We start from the raw sequence: 21,769 nt of genomic DNA on the forward strand, positions 1-21,769 counted from the left end.
ACTGTACAAGTTGACATATACCTGTTGCATGTAAAACTGTAGAAGTCAAACTTCTGATTAATGTCTACTTTCTTCTCGGACATCCTAATGAAGTCTTCCTCCACGCCGTACGCCCGGATAACACTGGAGCCGGAGATCGTCTCGCTGAAATGACTGTAGATCGGCGACCGGTACTTCGACTCCAGGCGCTTTAGCTGGCGTGACGTTGGAATGTAAAATCTCTGAAAATAATAACAGTAAAAACTGTGATCACCCCAGTATATGGGTGTATATATTCACAACTGGCAAGCTGAACTAGCCTCTATTAACTTGTACAGAATGGCAATGGCTACAACAATTTATTATTCAACTAGTCATAATAATTTGCAAACAGCCATTGCCATTCACAACATAGCAGGCTAATACATCAACATTTATTACCAAACAGAAAAATATACCGGAAATAAAATTCTTCTTTATGTGTATGATGCAGGCCATTTGCAATGTGTTAGTGCTAGTTAATTAATATTATGTTATTAAATTATATTAAATGGGTGTTTTTATACTGGCCTGTATCAGTGTGTAGAGGATGACTCACCAGTACCAGTATGTAGAGGATGACTCACCTGTATCAGTGTATAGAGAATGACTCACCTGTATCAGTGTGTAGAGGATGACTCACCTGTATCAGTGTGTAGAGGATGACTCACCTGTATCAGTGTGTAGAGAATGACTCATCTGTATCAGTGTAGAGAATGACTCACCTCAGTGTGTAGAGGATGACTCACCTGTATCAGTGTGTAGAGGATGACTCACCTGTATCAGTGTGTAGAGGATGACTCACCTGTATCAGTGTGCAGAGGATGACTCACCTGTATCAGTGTGTAGAGGACGACTCACCTGTATCAGCATGTAGAGGATGACTAACCTGTATCAGTGTGTAGAGAATGACTAATCTGTATCAGTGTGTAGAGGATGACTCACCTGTATCAGTGTGTAGAGGATGACTAACCTGTATCAGTGTGTAGAGAATGACTCACCTGTATCAGTGTGTAGAGGATGACTCACCTGTATCAGTGTGTAGAGGACAACTCACCTGTATCAGCATGTAGAGGATGACTAACCTGTATCAGTGTGTAGAGGATGACTCACCTGTATCAGTGTGTAGAGGACAACTCACCTGTATCAGCATGTAGAGGATGACTAACCTGTATCAGTGTGTAGTCTTATGACTAACCTGTATCAGTGTGTAGAGGATGACTCACCTGTATCAGTGTGTAGTCTTATGACTAACCTGTATCAGCATGTAGAGGATGACTCACCTGTATCAGTGTGTAGAGGATGACTCACCTGTATCAGTGTGTAGAGGACAACTCACCTGTATCAGCATGTAGAGGATGACTAACCTGTATCAGTGTGTAGTCTTATGACTCACCTGTATCAGTGTGTAGAGGATGACTCACCTGTATCAGCATGTAGAGGATGACTAACCTGTATCAGTGTGTGGTCTTATGACTCACCTGTATCAGTGTGTAGAGTATGACTCACCTGTATCAGTGTGTAGAGGATGACTCACCTGTATCAGCATGTAGAGGATGACTAACCTGTATCAGTGTGTAGTCTTATGACTCACCTGTATCAGTGTGTAGAGGATGACTCACCTGTATCAGTGTGTAGAGGATGACTCACCTGTATCGGTGTGTAGAGGACAACTCACCTGTATCAGCATGTAGAGGATGACTAACCTGTATCAGTGTGTAGAGGATGACTCACCTGTATCAGTGTGTAGAGGACAACTCACCTGTATCAGCATGTAGAGGATGACTAACCTGTATCAGTGTGTAGTCTTATGACTCACCTGTATCAGTGTGTAGAGGATGACTCACCTGTATCAGTGTGCAGAGGATGACTCATCTGTATCAGCATGTAGAGAATAACTCACCTGTATCAGTGTGTAGAGGATGACTCACCTGTATCAGAGTGTAGAGGATGCCAGTGGGTATTACGGCCACCAGGAAGATGGGGGTGCTGTAGCTGATGACGATGAGAGTTCCCAGCACCAGCACCGCGCAGTCGATGAACATTTCAAATGTCAGTGGCAACTCGTTGTCGATCGTGTCGAGATCCTGCGAGAACCGGTTCACGATGCGTCCAGTTGGCGTTGTGTCGAAAAATGACTGCGGGGCCTTCAGCACGTTTGACAGCATCAGACGATGGAGGTGACGTGAGGAGTGGACAGAGCGCAGGCTCACCGTGATGGAGAAACCAATGACAAAAATAGCTGGAAATAAGTCAACGTCCGTATTATACAAGTCTGTGGTCAAGAAATGGAATGATTAATTCAGAATATTTTAATTGAGCTATTTGGTGTCTAACATGGATATCATGACGCTTCGTCTGGATAGTGAGAGGTTAAATCTACTGCCACAACATACATGCAGGTGTTTTCCTCAAGTAAGACAGTGTAAACTACTACCTTTGGTGCAGCAGTCATGGGGCACTGGTAGTAATGGAAAAAGACAAATGATGAGGAGAGTGCCCTACCACTGATATATCGGTCTTTATATTAATCTCACTTTATTTTATCTTATGTCATGAAATTCATTTTATCTAGTTCTAAAAGTAGTTATTAAACATAATTTAATATCATATTTGTCAGTTTTACAATGAAATAAAAGGAATGGAAAAATTCAGTTCAATAAATTATAAAAACAGTTTGTTTTATACCATAATACAGATTTTAGAAGAAAGATCTATTATAACAGACCATTCTTCAGAAATATATATTTTAAAATTAGTACATACATTGTCCGACCCTCAATTTCAGTACAATACGCCCCCAAATAGAGAGTTCATGACATCCAAACCATCACATTCATTTGGTATTTAGTTTGAATTTTTTATTTTCAAATACCTACACTGTGCGACTCCAAATGCACCATAAATCCCGACGTAGAAGTCGTTCTTGTCGGTTCGTTCTGAACTGTTGACGGGTAGAGCCGTGAAGTTTGCCAGACTGGCATCGTCAGTCCATTCACTGAGCCACACATTAGCCATCACAGCAGCAGTTTCAAACAGGATGTACAGGCCAATTATCAAGAAGACAAACGGGATCCCAATTGCCCTTGCCAGCTTGATGAACACAGCAAACTTCACCTGGAAGTAAAACACTGGAACTAGCTAATTTCTAAATGAGTTTTCTTAAAATGTTAAAACATAATATGCGTGAAGTTTTAATGTTTTGATGGTCATGACTGACATTTGTGCTATTTTTTCACAATGTTGCACATGTGTTTGAACACTGTAGGTAATATCTGTAGACATTCACAGCAAGACTGCCAATTCATATTTGTTATGGTTACTGATGCATCATGGGTAGAAATAACAGGAACAAATCAAGATGGTAAACAGCAAGTTGCTTCACATGTCAAAGTTTACTAATAACTGATCAAATTAGTTTTCCATCTGAAAGTGTTTTCTTAAACAAATTTCTGCACTGCACCAATGGCTGTTGACATGAATTTTGGACAATTCTAACAGCAAAACAGACAGTAAATTTGAAGATTTTGCCAATAAAAGTACATTTTGGGGATATGCGTATGATGAAATGCAGTTAATTAATTGATCTAAGGGTTAAGTGAGAGGTAAGACATTTAGACTACTGTTCTAGTAATTATAACACAGACAAACACAGTACAAGGCTGCCGAGTACTCTAACTATTTGACACAACACAGACAAACACAGTACAAGGCTGTCGAGTACTCTAACTATCTGACATAACACAGACAAACACAGTACAAGGCTGCCGAGTACTCTAACTATTTGACACAACACAGACAAACACAGTACAAGGCTGTCGAGTACTCTAACTATCTGACATAACACAGACAAACACAGTACAAGGCTGCCGAGTACTCTATTTGACACAACACAGACAAACACAGTACAAGGCTGTCGAGTACTCTAACTATCTGACATAACACAGACAAACACAGTACAAGGCTGCTGTGTACTCTAACTATCTGACATAACACAGACAAACACAGTACAAGGCTGCCAAGTACTCTAACTATCTGACATAACACAGACAAACACAGTACAAGGCTGCCGAGTACTCTATCTGACATAAGACAGCCGACGTACACGTCCGGACTCGACGGTTTCCTCCTCTATCAGCTTGTCTGGTGCGGCTGCTTTCAGCTCAGATGCCTTCTCTTTGTCCTTCACATCATCATCAAGAGCTTTACTCTCGGACTGCCTACAAAACAGTTACTTACCATGACAACAAGACTTAGTACTAAAAAGAGAACATTTTGTGAGTACTTAAAAACAGATGATTTTGTGATTTCTTAAAAGCAGCTTATTTTGTGATTTCTTAAAAACAGATGATTTTGTAATTAAAAAGGCATGATTTTGTGACCATTTATTCAGTAAAAACTTACTGCTAAGAGGTAATAACTTTAAATTATCTAAAACCTTTCAGGGGTATGCTCAGGAGGAAGAGTAATCCTTGGTGCTTGCTAAACTGGTTTTGCCTAACTATGAATGAATGTGATATAATAGAAGACTATGCCACCAGTCAAATTGTGTGCAATCGTTCACAATACTGAATACACCAGATATTATCCGTAAACACATGCACAAAGGGGGGGGGGGGGGGGGGGGGGGGGGTGAAGGGGGGATGCAGTTTTGCCCTCATTTGAAAAACAATTAAAATGTGTGTTCAGTCTAGCTGGGGAAGTCCTTATATCACAGTACCCAAATTGCTTTATACTGCTCCCCCCATTATTTTAGGCAATGTATGGCCCTACTTTGTATGCATTTCAATATTAATTATGTTAAATACCTGGTAATTCTATTTCTGAGGACCAGAATACATTTATTGAATGATTATTAAATTTACTTTCTGATTTTCTCTCGCAGTTCAACATCTGTTTCATCCTCTTCACTTCTGATAGATGACAACCTCTCCAAAACTGTGTGTCGCATCTCAAACACTAAACAGAGTTAGAACGTAAACACAGACATCATAACGTTCTTCACAAATGGCATCTCAACACATTTTATACAAACACTAAACACAGTGAGAACATAAACATATTCAAAACCGGAATAATTTTTTGGTAAAAATATCTTAAAACATTTTATACAAGAATTCTACAGAATCAAATATCATGCCTGTCATGAATTGGTTTTGTGTTGTAAAAACAATATTTTATTAATTAAAATTCACAATTAATCTATAGTCCTTCCCACAAGGAGCACTATTTTGTTTTTACTATGGTACATGTACTACAAGTTATTTATTTCTGAGCCGATTGTTATCGAAGTTACACACAAAATAATGTTTTGGTTTTTTATTTCCAAAATAATTTTTCTTTTCTTCTTATGTCAAATCAAACTAAAATTATTTACAAAAAACATTTTCATGCCGGCTGGGATGAACTATAGTCATATTAAAAATAAATACTGTAAATAACAAAATATTAGATTAAATTTGAGTGGAATCCACATTAGTGACCTATTAGCGTCATAAAACTTTAGCGAGGTCGGCATATCAAACATTCAAAATCTTTATGGCATTTTTAGGATTGGCTGATTAAAAGAACTGATTCTATAATTTGGCTGTCATACAATGTCCACTATTTCCAGATGTAAATGGCTTGAAACAAGTAAATTGTACCTTACTACTCAATGCATATAGGTAATAAATATTTATAGGTCTTTAAGAGATTTACAACATTCACACTTCCTGATTTACAGCATTCACACTTACTGATTTACAACATTCACACTTCCTGATTTACAACATTCACACTTCCTGATTTACAACATTCACAAAACCTGATTTACAGTATTCACATTTCCTGATTTACAATATTCACACTTCCTGATTTACAACATTCACACTTCCTGATTTACAGTATTCACACTTCCTGATTTACAGTATTCACACTTCCTGATTTACAGTATTCACATTTCCTGATTTACAGTATTCACATTTCCCGATTTACAGTATTCACATTTCCTGATTTATAGTATTCACACTTCCTGATTTATAGTATTCACACCTTCAGGGTCATCTTCTCCTTCATCCTCGCTCTGCAGTAAGTACATCCTGAGGAACTGGGCGAAGGGGCCGTTGTGGTCCAGCAGGTCATCATACGAGCCGATCTCAGACACGCGCCCGTCGATCAGCACCACAATTGTGTCCACCTTGGGCAGCCACTGCAGGCCGTGGGTTACGAAGACCCGCGTCTTGCCGCGGAGAACCCCGGTGTCGCCGATCACCTGCTCGAAGATCTGCTTCCCGACGTGGCTGTCCACCGCAGACAGAGGGTCGTCCAGCAGGAAGATGTCAGCGTCGCTGTACACCGCGCGGGCCAGACTCACACGCTGCTTCTGACCACCACTCAGGTTGATGCCCTGACAATAGGTAGAAACATGTAGGTTTTTTGTATTTTACATGTCGTCTCTCAATTTAATTTTTATTACCATGTAAAATTGGCAAAAATATTAGATATGATTATTATCATTAGATAACAACTTACTGTTATATTCAAAATTGATTTCAACAGATTGCTTCATTAGATGCTTTCATGTCTTTTGCCACGGATGAATGAATATGCAGATTAAAAAAAAAATTGTAAATGAGGGAAATAATAAAGGAAAGCAGTTTTGATAAAAATAACTACAATGTTTAAAAACATATATATAATTAAATGTAATCACTTGATATTGAAGGGATTGAACAAAACCATCTTGTAACAACAGTGGTTCCAGAAAAACAAAACTGCTGTCATAGAACAATTTCTCGGAACTTGATATATTCTGGACTCTCCAGATTACAGAAATAAAAATAACATAATTTGAATGTATACGATTTAAGCAAACAAATGGTACAATTAGAATTATGCTAATAAAACATTTGAGTCTACACACAAATCGTTAATGATGTCACATGCATGCAATCTGTATGGCATTGCCATAATGTTTAAGTTTCAGACTCTATTAATCTCAAGTCTAGACTCTAAAGGTTGTACAAGCATGGAACCAGTGTTCACCCTTTCTCCAATCTCTGTCAAGTCCCCAGCCTGCAGTATTTCCAGGTCTGGTTTTAGGGCACAAATGTCGAGAACATTCTCGTACTCTTCTCTCCGGATTGGCTGCCCAAACAGGATGTTATTCTGAATTGTGTCGTTCTGAATCCAGGCTTGCTGTGGTACGTACGCCAGACGTCCCTAACAAAGATTAGAAGTAAATAATAAATATACAAGTAGTGTATAACATAATTAGCTGAAACATAACTGAAATACTAAACAAATACACACAGATAATGCATATTTCTATATTATTTTATTCATTAAAAACCAAGGGGAAAAAAAACACATTAGGAAACAGTGAAATATATTAAATTTGATATTATTACACTTACATGTGTGTTACCTAAAAAATTTAAATTATCAACTTCATTTCATATGTTTCATACCACACAATGACTCATGTAACAATCTGCAGTTATATACCCTTGTGCTGATATATCCTGATAACTTCTTTATGTCTCCAAGTATGGCCGAAATAAGTGATGACTTGCCACTTCCTACTTGACCAACAACGGCAATCAGCTCTCCTTCAGCCACTTTCAGACTGATACTGAAAATAAAACACAGTGACTATCAACAAAACACCATCTCTCCTTCAGCCACTTTCAGACTGATACTGAAAATAAAACACAGTGACTATCAACAAAACACCATCTCTCCGTCAGCCACTTTCAGACTGATACTGAAAATAAAACACAGTGACTATCAACAAAACACCATCTCTCCGTCAGCCACTTTCAGACTGATACTGAAAATAAAACACAGTGACACAAAAATCTATCCATAATTCTTTGAAGGTGGATAACTGGTTGCTGTTTTGATGAATAAGTGATGTATACTTTGCTGTTTAATTTTATTTGTACCAACAATTCTTAGGGTATATAAGTCTTTACTCCGAGTAGTAGCACATTACAATTTTGATATTCTTGAGTTTCCTAAATTAAGATTGTATGTAGTACATGTATAGGTTAATTTGTAGTTATTTTCCTAAAAAAATATATTAAACGAGGTAAATACTGTAATTGCAATTATAATAATGCATTTTTAATCACACTGAACCTATAATAGGTGGCAATGAAAAGCCCTAATGGTTATAGCTATCACCTGTGATGTTTATGTGTACAATAAGAGAACACCTAACAATGTAAATACTGTTCTACATACTTGTGCAAGGTCAGTCCGGCTTCTTCACTCCATGAGAAATTAGCGTCGTCAATCACAATAGCATCTCCTTAAAAACAAACATCACATGAATGTTATAGATATACATATTAGATTTATACTCATGGAAAGAAATAAGGAATCACAAATATGATAACAGCAAATAGTGACTGCAAAAAAACCCTCAATCCATGGTGTCAGAAGTTGATCGTGTTACCGGCAGTCATTTTGACACTACTCACATTGAATCCCACATTACAACTTTGTATCAAATATGACCGGCCTCGGTGGCATCGTGGTTAGGCCATCGGTCAACAGACTGGTAGGTACTGGGTTCAGATCCCAGTTGAGGCATGGGATTTTGAATCCAGATATTGACTCCAAACCCTGAGTGAGTGCTCCACAAGGCTCAATGGGTAGGTGTAAATAACTGGTTCAACAAAGGCCATGGTTTGTGCTATCCTGCCTGTGGGAAGCGCAAATAAAAGATCCCTTGCTGCTAATCGGAAAGAGTAGCCCATGAAGTGGTGATAGCGGATTTCCTCTCAAAATCTGTGTGGTCCTTAACCATATGTCTGATGCCATATAACCGTAAATAAAATGTGTTGAGTGCGTCGTTAAATAAAACATTTCTTTCTTTCTTTGTATCAAATACAAACATTACTACATTAGCAGAGAATTAAATTTGGTCTACATTCCCATGTGTTTCCTTAATTGTTCCCATCAGCATAAACTGTATTACTATTACAATAAATGAATATACAACTGACAATAAAACATGGAGGTTTAAATAGTTCTCTTGAACACACCAAAGCTGGGTCTGGGTCTGGGTCTGGCGAGTGTGGCAAAGACACAACATTTGGTGTGTTTTGATGTCTGGGTCTTTAACTGATATGTGTTTTCAACATATATTAATGCGTTCATATCTTTAAATATATTTACTTAAAAAACACTAACAATAAGTATGAGAAATCCATATTGATTAATGTACAAACCTTTCCTGTTTTTAAGAACAATTAAAGAGTAAGGTTCGAACATTGTACAGCTGCCAGTCTGTCAATGTGAAAATACAGCACATGTTCTATGTCGTCTGTTGCCAGATCTGTAGTTCGCGCCAGCACAGACGCGATGTGTTTTGTCACATTTGATTCAGTGTTTTATTTTCGACTGGTACCAAACTCGCCAGCCTCAGATCCAGATCCAGACCCAGATCCGGTGTGTTGTGGACCTAACTGTCCATTTCTTAACCTCCTACTGATACTTTGATAGTTGACTTACGCTGGTGTGGATCATGTATGACATTGTTTGTTTCAAGGTCGCCTCTACTGAGGAAACGTCCAATCCGTCTAAGAGATATCACAGCCTGAAAAACAGCACAACAAACTGTAAACAAAAAACATAAATATCAGCAATAGAAAGTGGTTATGTAAATCGCTGAATAAAGTCTTTTGGGCGACAAATCAAATGTATATATATTTTCAGATAATACTTTGTTGTCATTAAATAGATCAATAGACTGTGATAATATGGTTTTAAGATTTCTCAGTAATATTCATTTTACACAAAACAAATTTCATTAAATCAGTAATGAATGCAGTTAACACCAGCATTGTCTTTTGTATCTGTTGAACAAGTATAATGTCTCTCACCCACAAACAGAGTTATCTACCTTGATTATATCTGTCAGTCCCAGTGGCAGCAGGTTGACAGCAAAGCGTAGTATATTGAAGTACGAGATGGCAACGAAAGCCATCTGTGGGTCAAGGTAGTGGTCTTCAGAAGTGTACACATAGGTCAAAAAGGTTACCAAGGAAACCTATGAGAAACACAAGTGATTTTCATCCAGATGAGCTAACAGGGATGTCTGTACTGTAACACTTTATCGCTTTCATCACAAATTGTGTCCAATATTTCACCTACATTCTGTCCCTTCATCAGGGGATTGCAGTTTTTATTAATCTATGTTATACATGTAGATGGATGTTAAAAAAATGTAAATGGATGTTAAAACATGTAGATGGATGATAAAACATGTAGATGGATGTTAAAACATGTAGATAGATATTAAAACAGGTAGATGGATGATAAAAAAAAATGTAAATGGATGTTAAAACATGTAGATGGATGATAAAAAATATATAAATGGATGTTACGCAGATAACAGAGAACTGCAAACCTCTGATGAAGGCAGCAGGCTGATGCCGAAATGTTGGGAATAAATTGTGACAAAAGCGATAAAGTATTTCACTTTTATATTTTTGGGATTTGTATAGTGTATTATATTGTAACAGTTAGCAACATTCTCAGTCATTCAAACAGAAGTACTGTTTTATTAACCAGTGTTTGCATGTATGGCACATTCTTTACAAATCTGCAAAATCAGAATAATATTAGTTAGTTCATCCTAGACCTTTATAACACAAATGTTTGTGCTAAGACTCAACCACAGAGTTATAAAATTCTTTAGTTAAATTAACTAATCGCTGTTAATTAAACTACTCTTAAATACTCATAATAATTCATCATAATTGTTAACTCATCACACCTCAATATCACAATACCAAACAAACCACAAACCTACCCAATCAAACTGCATCAAACCTCAATGACCATGTTAAACTTTGTACACACTGTTTACATTAGATTAGCAGATCATACCGCGTATGGCGCGACAGTCCACGAGAATGTCATGAAGCTGTCCAGTAGCGACATCTTGAGGATAATTTTAAGCTCCTTGTTTCGCACGTCAAGAATCTTCTGTTCAAAGGACGGTTCCCATGCATACAGCTTCAGAATCTGAAACACAATGAGACCATATGTAACTGATATCAAACAGACTACCCTAATGCCTCTCTGTTAGGTAACTACTAGCTGATAAATAACAGTAGTGTAACTTTTATCTATTACTAAGCAATAGATAATTCAGACAACCAAGAACTGAACGTTTGCATAAACCATTTATAGGTTACACAAACAAACTTGAGGTAACCCATTTCAATTAAAATTAAAGGGGCTAATTTCACAAAACATTGTAAGCCTAGTTTTGTAAACATAAATCTATGACTACGCTGCAATTCTTTATACTATTAACAGTATGACAAATATACTTTGAAGTACACATATTTAATTTTCTTTTGTCCTTAAAATGCCCCATCTTCCGACACATCTTCCGAAATGATGTAATATTCTGCATAAAATAGATGCCAAACATATGACCAGTATAACTATTAGTCGTAGAAGTAAACTTACGATGTTTCGTGAAATTGGCACAAAATCTGTTACAACCTGGTAATTCACTTCCTAAATTTAATGAGTAAATGAAACACAAGTTATGCAAAACAAGAGTTGTGAAGAAATGTGCAAACTAAAGAATGATTCACATAAAATTCAGATGTATGTAACCCGATCTTACTACCAACCACTAACCTTTAGATAATCACTAACTGCTAAATACCCACCAATCACTCACTAACCTTGATTCCACTGAGCACCTCATTGACGAGTTTTATCCTCGTGTCCTTCACGGCCATCAGCTGCTCCTGATACTTGCCGAGGAAAGCCATGGTGACGCCGTTGATGGGGAAGAGGATGAGTAGCAGTGCTAGCCCGGCAAACATGGCGGGTCCCAGCGTGGTGTAGAGCAGGTACAGACACAGACACACCTGCAGCGGGCTCGACCACATCGTCCACATCCACCCCATCATGTTCTGAACATGCTCCGTGTCCACTGACATCAGGTTCACAATCTCACCCATCGTCGACTTCTTACGCGATTTGTTGTCCATAGTCAGGGCCTAGTAACAATATTCACAAAGTGGTCACTAACACATAATAGGGATGTGAGACCCAAAAATAAAAGTTGAAATGATCTTTAAAAAGCCCAAATGTAACAGGAAAATCAACCTCCATGTAAAGAGGACCTGAACCATGGACCCAGAGAATGAGAGTTCAACTGAGATAACAGATTCCCCACTAGCTTATGCCAATAGAAGCACTTTTACAGAAACTTCATACCATAGTTAAATAAAGCACACAACATTGTTGAGTGTTGCTGTTTTGTAAAACCTGACGAATGTTTTTATAAATTGCCCACAAAAGTAGAACATTTTGATATTTCCAAAAGAGTTTTCCTCTCCTTGTTTACATAGCCTAAACTGGAATTATTAATAAAAAACATTTTAAAATATTTTTGCTGGCACTATGAATAGTACACCATCACAAATTAAGAAAAAGTCAAAAGAACTGTAAGTTGGACCTAACCTTTTTAAATACTGCTGAAATGATGCTGGCTCTGATACGTAAGCCCAGAGATGTCGACTGGTGCCAGGTTTGGTGGAAGAAGACAGACTGGAGGAAAATAGAACAAAACAAGATGGCCGCATATAAATAGCCTTTCCACTCTTGAACACTTTTGTCTTCAGTGAAGTCTATCAACAGTCTAAAACAAAAATATTTTAAAATGATGAACTTCATACTGATTAAACTATGAAGGTCACGTTAATCAGATAATTTGTTTTCTCGTTCATAGTACTACCTGGCCCATACTATATTTTCACATATTATGCACATGTATAATGTGCACCATCTATGATATTTAATTTTTGTCTCAAGAAACTAAACTGTACCATTTTTTAATACATTTATAACAATTATCTGTGCATAAAACTGGATGCAAATGTAAACTTACTAAAATATGCCATAAATCAATGCACTACTTGATAATCAATTAACACGATTGTTTCTGAATATTGATTACATCTATATCATCTTTCAATAATGCAACAGGACAAAATCATTTCTAATAACTACAGTTTTAATGTATTTTTGCTTATATTCATGTTACATACAATATTGACTATTCCAATTCAAAATCAATAAGCAAATGTTACTGAAGTTTCACAAAAATGATAAAACTCATAACAGCTAAAAGATATGGCATTTTGCTGAATAAAATAGTAACCAGATATGTGAAAATATACCGATAGTAACCTAGGTACATCCACCACATACATTTCATTTGCCAAGAAAACAATTACAAATGAACGTCTAATTTACAGGGAATACTGTATAACCGAAAAATTTCGTGGTCTTAATTTTTTGTGGTTTGGGGTATAAAAACATTTCAAGGTTTCTTATTTTCGTTGTTTGCCAAATCTAAATTGAAAGTGGTTTTATTTTCGAGTTTTAGCAAGTCTAGTTGCAAGAATACTTGTTATTGTTGATTAAAGTTTCACCTCGGCTGCCAGTTGTTCGATACCACCGACGTGTACAGTTAAACAATAGAGCACTCGGCTGTAGCCTAATTGGCCACTGTGATACCCGGTATGCTATTTCCAGACAACTGATCAGTGTCTTTGATTTTGTGTAAAGCCAATTACAACGTATGTGTGAACAAACCACTTAAGGACACCCTGAAGTCTGAGTTCACCACATGGTATTCAAAGCAGGTTTCCCTGGCTATGAAAGACGGCAAAGGTGTAACAGACATCAAGATCGAAATGCGTACTTCGGCGATAAAACCAATTCATGCAAGGTGGATTATGAAAGTTATGGCAGAATTGAAAACATGCCAAGAAATGTTGAAATATGCATTCATCCACCTCGGAATCACTCATGCAGTGAGTGCGGGCGGACATTGACAAAAACAATATACGAAATTTAAAAATATTCACACAATAACTTTTTTAAAATTCTAACTTGTTGTCTTGACTATACTATTCTCTTGTCGTATCCAGTAGACTGCACATGGCAGATAATTAAAATGTTCCGGTAAATTGTCAGTGTGTTATGATTTTCACAATAAATATTTTAGATGCTCACTACTTACCCTCGAAACCCACAAAAATAAAAATCCTTGAAAATGTCCGGTTATACGGTATATGATAATCAACATTTAAAAAGTGGAACATTTTCCGACAGACCTACCCGAGAATCAAAGGATTGAGTAGAAGCAGCCCGTCGTTACACAGTTTCCAGAACTGAGCCTGCAGCAGCTCCAACCCAAACGTCTTCATCAGCGTCCTCTCTAGTGACGGCTTCGGGGCCTTCCCACTTTTCTTCTTGCCCGTCTTCACTTCTGCCAGCAGAGGAGTCGACTCAGAAGTTCCTGATTCTTCAACATGGTTACAGACTAAGGACTGCTGGTGCTGCAGTCTACAAGTAGAAATGTTCAGCTGGACTCGAAACAATTTTATCATGTCATAGATAGATACACAGAAAAAACCCAGCAACAACTATTCAACATTTAACGGGCCTATATGTCTTTTGTTATATGATTTACTGATTCTGACTGGATGATGTCACTAAAAAACGTAATTTTATCCAATAAAATTCAGAAAAATTACAATGTTATGGAAAATAGGTTGTTATTAAAAATGACAAGGATAAACTCACAGATTTAATAAAAAATTACTTTCTAAACAGTTTCTTAAAAACTGACTCTTATACATCAATAAATTCATAACACATTATAAAGTGTTATTATATATAACATGAAAAAACTACATATAGTTTTCTGTTCTTGTACTAAACCTTCTTCTGGCTTTATCCACTTGTTGTCTCCAGTTAGCGGTAAACCTTGGTACAACAGTACTTGACAGCTCTCTCGGGTTTAGAGACGGAACATCAGAGACTGTCAGTGGCTTCTTGTAGCCCAGGTACAACACTCTGAAAGTAGTTGCAATCAATTTAAACTAAATTTCTCATCCCAGGTACATTTACAATCAATATAAATTACGTTGTCTCATCCCAGGTATAAAACTCTGAGTTTAGTTACAACCAATATACATTGAGTTAAAATGATTGAATGTACTGAGGTAATAATGCACCTGTGTTAATGAACTCACCTATAGATGTTAACTCACTTGTGTTAACACACCTGTATCAATGAACTCACCTACAGATGTTAACTACTCAGTGTTAATGAACTCACATATAGATGTTAACTCACCTGTGTTAATAAACACGCCTGTATCAATGAACTCACCTGTTAATGAACTCACCTACAGATGTTAACTACCCTGTGTTAATGAACTCACCTATAGATGTTAACTCACCTGTGTTAATAAACACACCTGTATCAATGAACTCACCTGTGTTAATGAACTCATTTATAGATGTTAACTTACCTGTGTTAATGAACTCACCTATAGATGTTAAATCACCTGTGTTAATAAACACACCTGTATCAATGAACTCACCTGTGTTAATGAACTCACCTACAGATGTCAACTCACCTGTGTTAATAAACACACCTGTATCAATGAACTCACCTGTGTTAATGAACTCACCTACAGATGTTAACTCACCTATGTTAATAAACACACCTGTATCAATTTAACTCACCTGTGTTAATGAACTCATCTACATATGTTAATGAACTCACCTATAGATGTGAACACACCTGTGTTAATAAACACACCTGCATCAATGAACTCACCTGTTGGCCCACCAGAATGACAGTCTTGATAGAAAGGAGGCTATGGTTTCTGGGCAAACAGACTGAAAGATTAACAATAGTTTACCTTACTAAGTAAGATGTTTCATACACAGACATTATAATAATATGCATGTTGCCAGATTCCACTACTTACTAGAGACTCAACGGTATGTCTTGGTGAATTTAACTTTATTGTTATCAAAAACATATATCTCAGTTAAAGCAAATAATTCAAAATAACATTTATTCCAGGCTCCCTCACCAGTGATCACTTTCTCCCAAATGGAATATTAGTTTACCAACTTGAAAATATAATAGTCAAGTCAGAAGTCATTACATAGTAATAATTTTAATATTTTAGGCAAAATTTTAGATGTTTTTGTTATTATTACGCAATGACAATATATATCTAATAGTATCTTTTCATTAGTCTGATCAAAAAATTATACTGTCCTTGGAGGTTTACCAATGAAAACAAAGATGAAAACAAAAACTGAAAAAAAATTATTGAGTGGGTAACATAACGTAACATCAGCTGGTATATTCACACCTCCGAGAATTGAAACCTGATATTAGCCATTTATAGGTTATGCACAAATAAAATTAGGGAACCCACTTTGTTTTTGTGTAACCATGTTAATGATGTCCTAAATTTAATGTGCAAATGAAAAATGGGTTATGTAAAACTAGATATAGCCTACATGAATGATGCATGAACAAAACAATCGTTCTTGCAATTTTGAGAGGCCTGATGTTTAATGTAAACAATCACAAAACCCAATATCATCCTCTCTAGTGGTCAATAAGTAACAAGTATCATAATGACTGTTTTAGAATACCTGAGTTGAATAGGGTTTCTCAGCAAAGCAGTGCAGCAGTAGTTCCAACAAAACTAACATGTAGTAAATGTAAAACAAACTGAATCCAAGCAAGTCTTCGGTGTAGACCTGCAACACAATAAACCTTCACGTACAGTGTATACTAGTTACTTCTATTGATAACATTTATTGTGCATGTTTACAGTTAGCATCAAAATCATGAAATCACCATAGGTTTTTCAAAGTTGCAATCTCAAAGATATTTTATTATTTAACTAGTTTCACACACTGATCATTATACACCATTCTTCATTATTTTTTAACTTCCATTATTAACTAATCTATACGACATAAAATATATTAATTCCCATTTCAGCACTTAAAACATGGGGAACTTATCAGGTTTATTTCTACAATGTATTTAACAAAATGGAGATTTACTTTTATGTTATATCAACACAGTTGAGGACAATTGATTAACAGTCCATTAACAGTGTAGCTGTGTTTGCATTTTACAATAAAGAGATTAGGCCAAGAGTTGTGTGTTAATTACAGTATATATAGTCTAGTTATTTTAAAACTCAGTCTTTATTCATTTTCACTTTCAGAATATTAATTTCAAAACTCAAGCATACTTGCATTATAATAGTTACTAAAAGCATTACAATAAACATACACTAAAATGTAGTGAATATTTAACAGCAGTTTTTATTAATATCTAGCTGAAAGCAAACCCAAAATTACCTGTTGTATTATTTTTGTGTAAAATGGAATAATTCCTGATATTGAGAGCAGAAGCCAGAAAATAAACAACACTCCTGACGATATCAGACCTTTCTTCCTCTCCACGACCAACAACACAAAACACAGTATCTGTGAATATAAATAACATATTCTTTACACATACTGCTAGTTAATCAAACACGCAAAAGGACTTTAGGATCTCACTAATTTAGGCATTTAAGGTTTTTTTCTGTTTTGAGCACTCTACAATTTTTTAGGTTTAATAGATAATTTGGTGAAATTTTCTGCTCACTCAGAGATAGAATTATTTTTTAAAATCCATATGTAAACTTACAAAGGTGAGAGCCTTCACCACTGGTGCCAACAGAAACGACTTGAGCTGAATGGAGAATCCACCGCTCTGCTCATGGGAAATCACCAGAAGTAGTTCCAGCACCGACAGCAGCAACAAAACAACAACAACAAACTGAAATATCAAAAACAAACTGCCATACAAAAAATATGAGTCAAAAGTAGTAAAAGCATACAGCATAACAGTTAACACAGACATCTGCATTTACTAAGATTTGATTAAATAAAAATGAAAGGCACATGTAATATAACATGATGTAGCAATATAATATAATATAATAATGCTTATTTTACAACAATGCCACTCTAAATCCCACTTAACCTTGCTGAAATATACATGTTGAGGCTCAAGTATCTGCTTTGTCCATCCAGCACAGGGCTTAATGGCTAGATAATGGTGGTTACAGAGAGAGACGTCAGTATAGCAGACATACATCTCCCCACTGAGCTGTTAAAACAATCTGGGTGACAGTCAATACTGGGATGTGAACCCAGTACCTAAGGTCTTAAAGCTGACAACATGACCATTGCATTGTTTAAAATCTTTGTCCATTAGTAAACATTACATCCTACCAGTTTGCCTATGTATGGACAATGGGAGACAACTCGGCCTGGAAGAACAGTGCTGAGGTAGTAGATGTAGAGCGGAGCTGTGATCCACAGCCAGGCACATGGAACCCACACGAGGACCGAGTCCTGGAAACACGCAGTGAATTCCGGCCAGTCGTGATTCCATGTCGTATCTTCATTCTGAAATGAAAACAAAAAAATATAAGTTTTTTGTGCGTTTGTTGTTTTGGCATCAAATATACAAGTAATCCATATTAACAGTTTACACAGATATAGTGGCATAAAGAATTAATATAATATTATTAATACACTATAGGAAGAAACCTGTCAGCAACTACGTATTTAACCAGAACATTATTGAAAGGGGGTGCTGTTGCATTTCTTCCTGTAGTGTGTGTATTAAGGGTGACAACAGTCACTCTTCGCAACCTTGTTTTGGCTTCATACACAATATAAATATAACATATCTTACCGTAATTTCACTTGAAATCAATATTTCATTACAGTTACAATTTTTTAATCACAATATTTTCTTCAAAAATATTGAGATACACTAATAATGTTCAAAAACATTAATTCAATAGCAATTTTGCATTGGAAATTTTCCAGCATTCTTAAAACGGAAATGTCATGTACCCAGTTTATGGTTATTTTAGGAGATGCAAAGTGATGTCATTCAAATTCAAAATTAGCTATAATATTACAATGCTTCACAACATTAAAATAAAAACTGGTCTACTAACCTTGACCCATGTCAAAATTTTATAACAAGCAGACAACCCTGTTTACAGGTCAGTATGTTTTTATTTTTCATAATTCTGTACAAAATATTAAGTCTAAATTTTAAAAGATAAAAGAAATAAAAAGTACCTTTTGTCAAATATATCATATCAAAAAATTACCAATGGATATGTTTTATTTATTGTATACGAAGCCAAAACAAGGGTGCCAAAAGTGACTGTTGTAATTAATATGTTATTTTGTTTGTATCATGGACCATCAAAATATTTAACATCAAACATAGAATTGTTGTTGTTTTAGATTGTGAATCTTTGACTATGGTTTGGTAAGTAGAATTTGTATAGATTGGTCTCTGATGATAAGAGAGTGTGATAACTGTCAAAATGTCTGTCTAGTTCTCTTACTGTCAGAGTACTCGGGCTAGACCTCAAGAGAGGTAACCTATTTCATGTGTCCATTAGTAGCAAGGGATCTTTTATATGCACCATCCCACAGATGGGATAACACATACCACAGACTTCTGATATATCAGTCGTGGTGCACTGGTTTGAGCCTGTAGCAGACATTTGGTCCCCAGGCCAGTTCGCCCCCAAATAGGATGTCAGTTCGTCCCCATGTACATAACCAGTTCACCCCCACAAAGATACCACTGTGTTGATGTGAATGTGTGGTCTGGACCCATCTGTGTATGCCGAGCTTCCTCTATTTTTAGGCGATTTCATGTACTCCTGTGTGTATTTTTAGATGCGCGGTTTGGCAGTCGTCGAACTTTGACCGACTCATGATCCATTTAAATTGTGGAACGACAACACATCCTCCCCCCTCTAAAAATGACACACACTTTAACATGCCTCTAAAGAAACAATGCAATAATTATTTAAAAGTAACAAATAATTGGAAGTTGGGGCGAACTGACTAATAGTTGGGGGCGAACAGGCAAACAGTTGGGGGAAAAACAACTTGGGGGAGAAATGGTACATGGGGTGAACAGGTCAAAACTGGGGATGAACTGACTGGGGGTGAACTGCCTTGGGGGCGAAACGTCATGGATTAGTTTGAACGAAAACTAGCTCAATGGACCCACCTACGGGGATTGAATCATTGAATCGATTGATCCCAGATCACGTTACCACTAGGGTACGTTCCGCCCTAGTATAGAAACAGATTGGTAAACATCATTATTCAACTTCTAACTCTCACTGATAGTCAATATGGAGAGACATGCGCGTATTTAAATAATAAATTGCGTCACCGACACCGATAGAATCTCAAACTACACGTGCTTTTGTTTATCCGGAAAACGTAATTAGTTCACTCTTGCACATGCGCACTCAAATCGAGTGCATTTTTAGATAAAACCTTCAGTGTTGACAAGTGATTAATAAACTAAAATGCAAACTAGGCAGTTTAACTCCATACCCAAACTAGTGTTCCGTTGCAGAAATTGTCCATCGTGACATACTTGGCATGACTGATCTCAGCAGATGCCAGATGAGATGAAGTGCAAACTGAAACACGCTTCTCTCAAGCTTTTTGTTGTTAACAATCGGAACAGTTCGGATTTATTCGTTGAACTCCGTTGAACCGTTTACAGACTGTGCGACAGGCCCGGGTTAGTTAAGTGGAGGGGAGGGATAGAATAGTTAAGAAAATCTGATGAAATACTCTGTCAAATGTCTTGAAATGACAACTTAAGTTTGTTTAGCATTTTTTTACAAAAAGTATATAAGCAATATTATCGTAGAACTGTTGAATGAAGCGGAAGCCACCTGCTTGATAGCGTCTGACATAGACGAGTTCGTGGCTCGAGTGCGACAGCAACTATCCCTTTACCCCCGGCCGATTAAATGAGACGACGCTGTCAACAGTACGAACAGCTGGCCACCTATGCATTGGGACCCATTAATAAACAAAGATGAGATCACCATTTGTTTTTTGTTGTAGCTTATAATAGGCCTATAACGTTTCATTGATAGTTAAAAGTTTGTTTTGTTGTTGTTTTTTGTTTGTTTGTTGTTGTTTTGTTTTGGGTTTTTTGTTTTTTGGGGGGATAACGACATCACTAGAGCACATTAATCATCGGCTATTGGATGTCAAACATTCGGTAATTTTGACACGTAGTCACACGCAACATTTTTCCTAATGCAACGAGGGATCTTGTATATGCACTTTCCCACAGACAGGAAAGCACATACCATGGCCTTTAATCAGTTGTGGAACACTGGTTGGAACAAGAAAAAAAACCCAGTCAACTGAATGGATTCACCGATATGGTTCGATCCTGCGACGCAAGCATCTCAGGCGAGCACTCAACCGACAGCTAAAACCCGTCCCTTATTGATAGACACGAAATTATAATGTTGCAAAACGTAAATCACATGAGTTAGGCCTACATGTTTCTGTTTGACATAAAATGTATTACATATATATATACAAAGCACTAGTATCCATTATGTGTATATTCAACGCTTGTTTTTGACAGACCCTGAAACTGATCGTTGGGATGACGGTGGCCTCGCCGACAGCTAGCTACTGGGGGCCATTCAAAACATGGAAGCGACACTCAGAGCAGGTACATAATTATATACAGTATAAGATGTTTTTCAGTTAACTTATTTATCAATAATTACTCGTATATTATATTAACATATTTAGTAGTGTGTGTGTGTGTGTTTGAGAGAGAGAGAGAGAGAGAGAGAGAGAGAGAGAGAGGTTGTTTAATTTTTTTTTTTTAAATTAAGGGTGTTTTAAATTAATACAATGTTAAAATATAAATGTATTTGAATAAAATTGAATGTTGGTCTTTTGATGTTTTTGGGGTTTTTTTTTTTTACAGATCACACGGAAGATAAACGTAAATAGT

The 21,769-nt window shown here is 36.6% G+C and overlaps 1 protein-coding gene across 2 annotated transcripts in view; it reads right to left on the reverse strand.

The window, feature by feature from the left end:
• The window catches only part of LOC121371815 (multidrug resistance-associated protein 1-like), a 34,017-nt gene extending 13,576 nt beyond the window's left edge, over positions 1–20,441 (reverse strand). Inside the window, exons 1-22 of one of the 2 annotated variants that reach the window (XM_041497985.1) lie at positions 20,326–20,441; positions 18,169–18,345; positions 17,579–17,710; positions 17,245–17,373; positions 16,522–16,629; positions 15,683–15,744; positions 14,776–14,910; positions 14,170–14,397; positions 12,505–12,682; positions 11,718–12,038; positions 10,903–11,040; positions 9,914–10,060; positions 9,523–9,607; positions 8,248–8,314; positions 7,507–7,633; positions 7,045–7,221; positions 6,052–6,406; positions 4,884–4,977; positions 4,124–4,238; positions 2,898–3,135; positions 1,950–2,260; positions 22–221 (exon numbers count right to left, since the gene is read on the reverse strand). In XM_041497985.1, the coding sequence (XP_041353919.1) occupies positions 22–221; positions 1,950–2,260; positions 2,898–3,135; positions 4,124–4,238; positions 4,884–4,977; positions 6,052–6,406; positions 7,045–7,221; positions 7,507–7,633; positions 8,248–8,314; positions 9,523–9,607; positions 9,914–10,060; positions 10,903–11,040; positions 11,718–12,038; positions 12,505–12,682; positions 14,170–14,397; positions 14,776–14,910; positions 15,683–15,744; positions 16,522–16,629; positions 17,245–17,373; positions 17,579–17,710; positions 18,169–18,345; positions 20,326–20,358 (3,557 nt within the window). In that variant the 5' untranslated portion in view covers positions 20,359–20,441. The remainder of the gene's footprint in view (positions 1–21; positions 222–1,949; positions 2,261–2,897; positions 3,136–4,123; positions 4,239–4,883; positions 4,978–6,051; positions 6,407–7,044; positions 7,222–7,506; positions 7,634–8,247; positions 8,315–9,522; positions 9,608–9,913; positions 10,061–10,902; positions 11,041–11,717; positions 12,039–12,504; positions 12,683–14,169; positions 14,398–14,775; positions 14,911–15,682; positions 15,745–16,521; positions 16,630–17,244; positions 17,374–17,578; positions 17,711–18,168; positions 18,346–20,325) is intronic. The other variant, XM_041497986.1, reaches the window with a different exon arrangement.
• Between the last annotated feature and the right edge of the window lie 1,328 nt (positions 20,442–21,769).

Source organism: Gigantopelta aegis, chromosome 4 (genome assembly GCF_016097555.1).
Source record: "Gigantopelta aegis isolate Gae_Host chromosome 4, Gae_host_genome, whole genome shotgun sequence".
Classification (NCBI taxonomy): domain Eukaryota; kingdom Metazoa; phylum Mollusca; class Gastropoda; order Neomphalida; family Peltospiridae; genus Gigantopelta; species Gigantopelta aegis.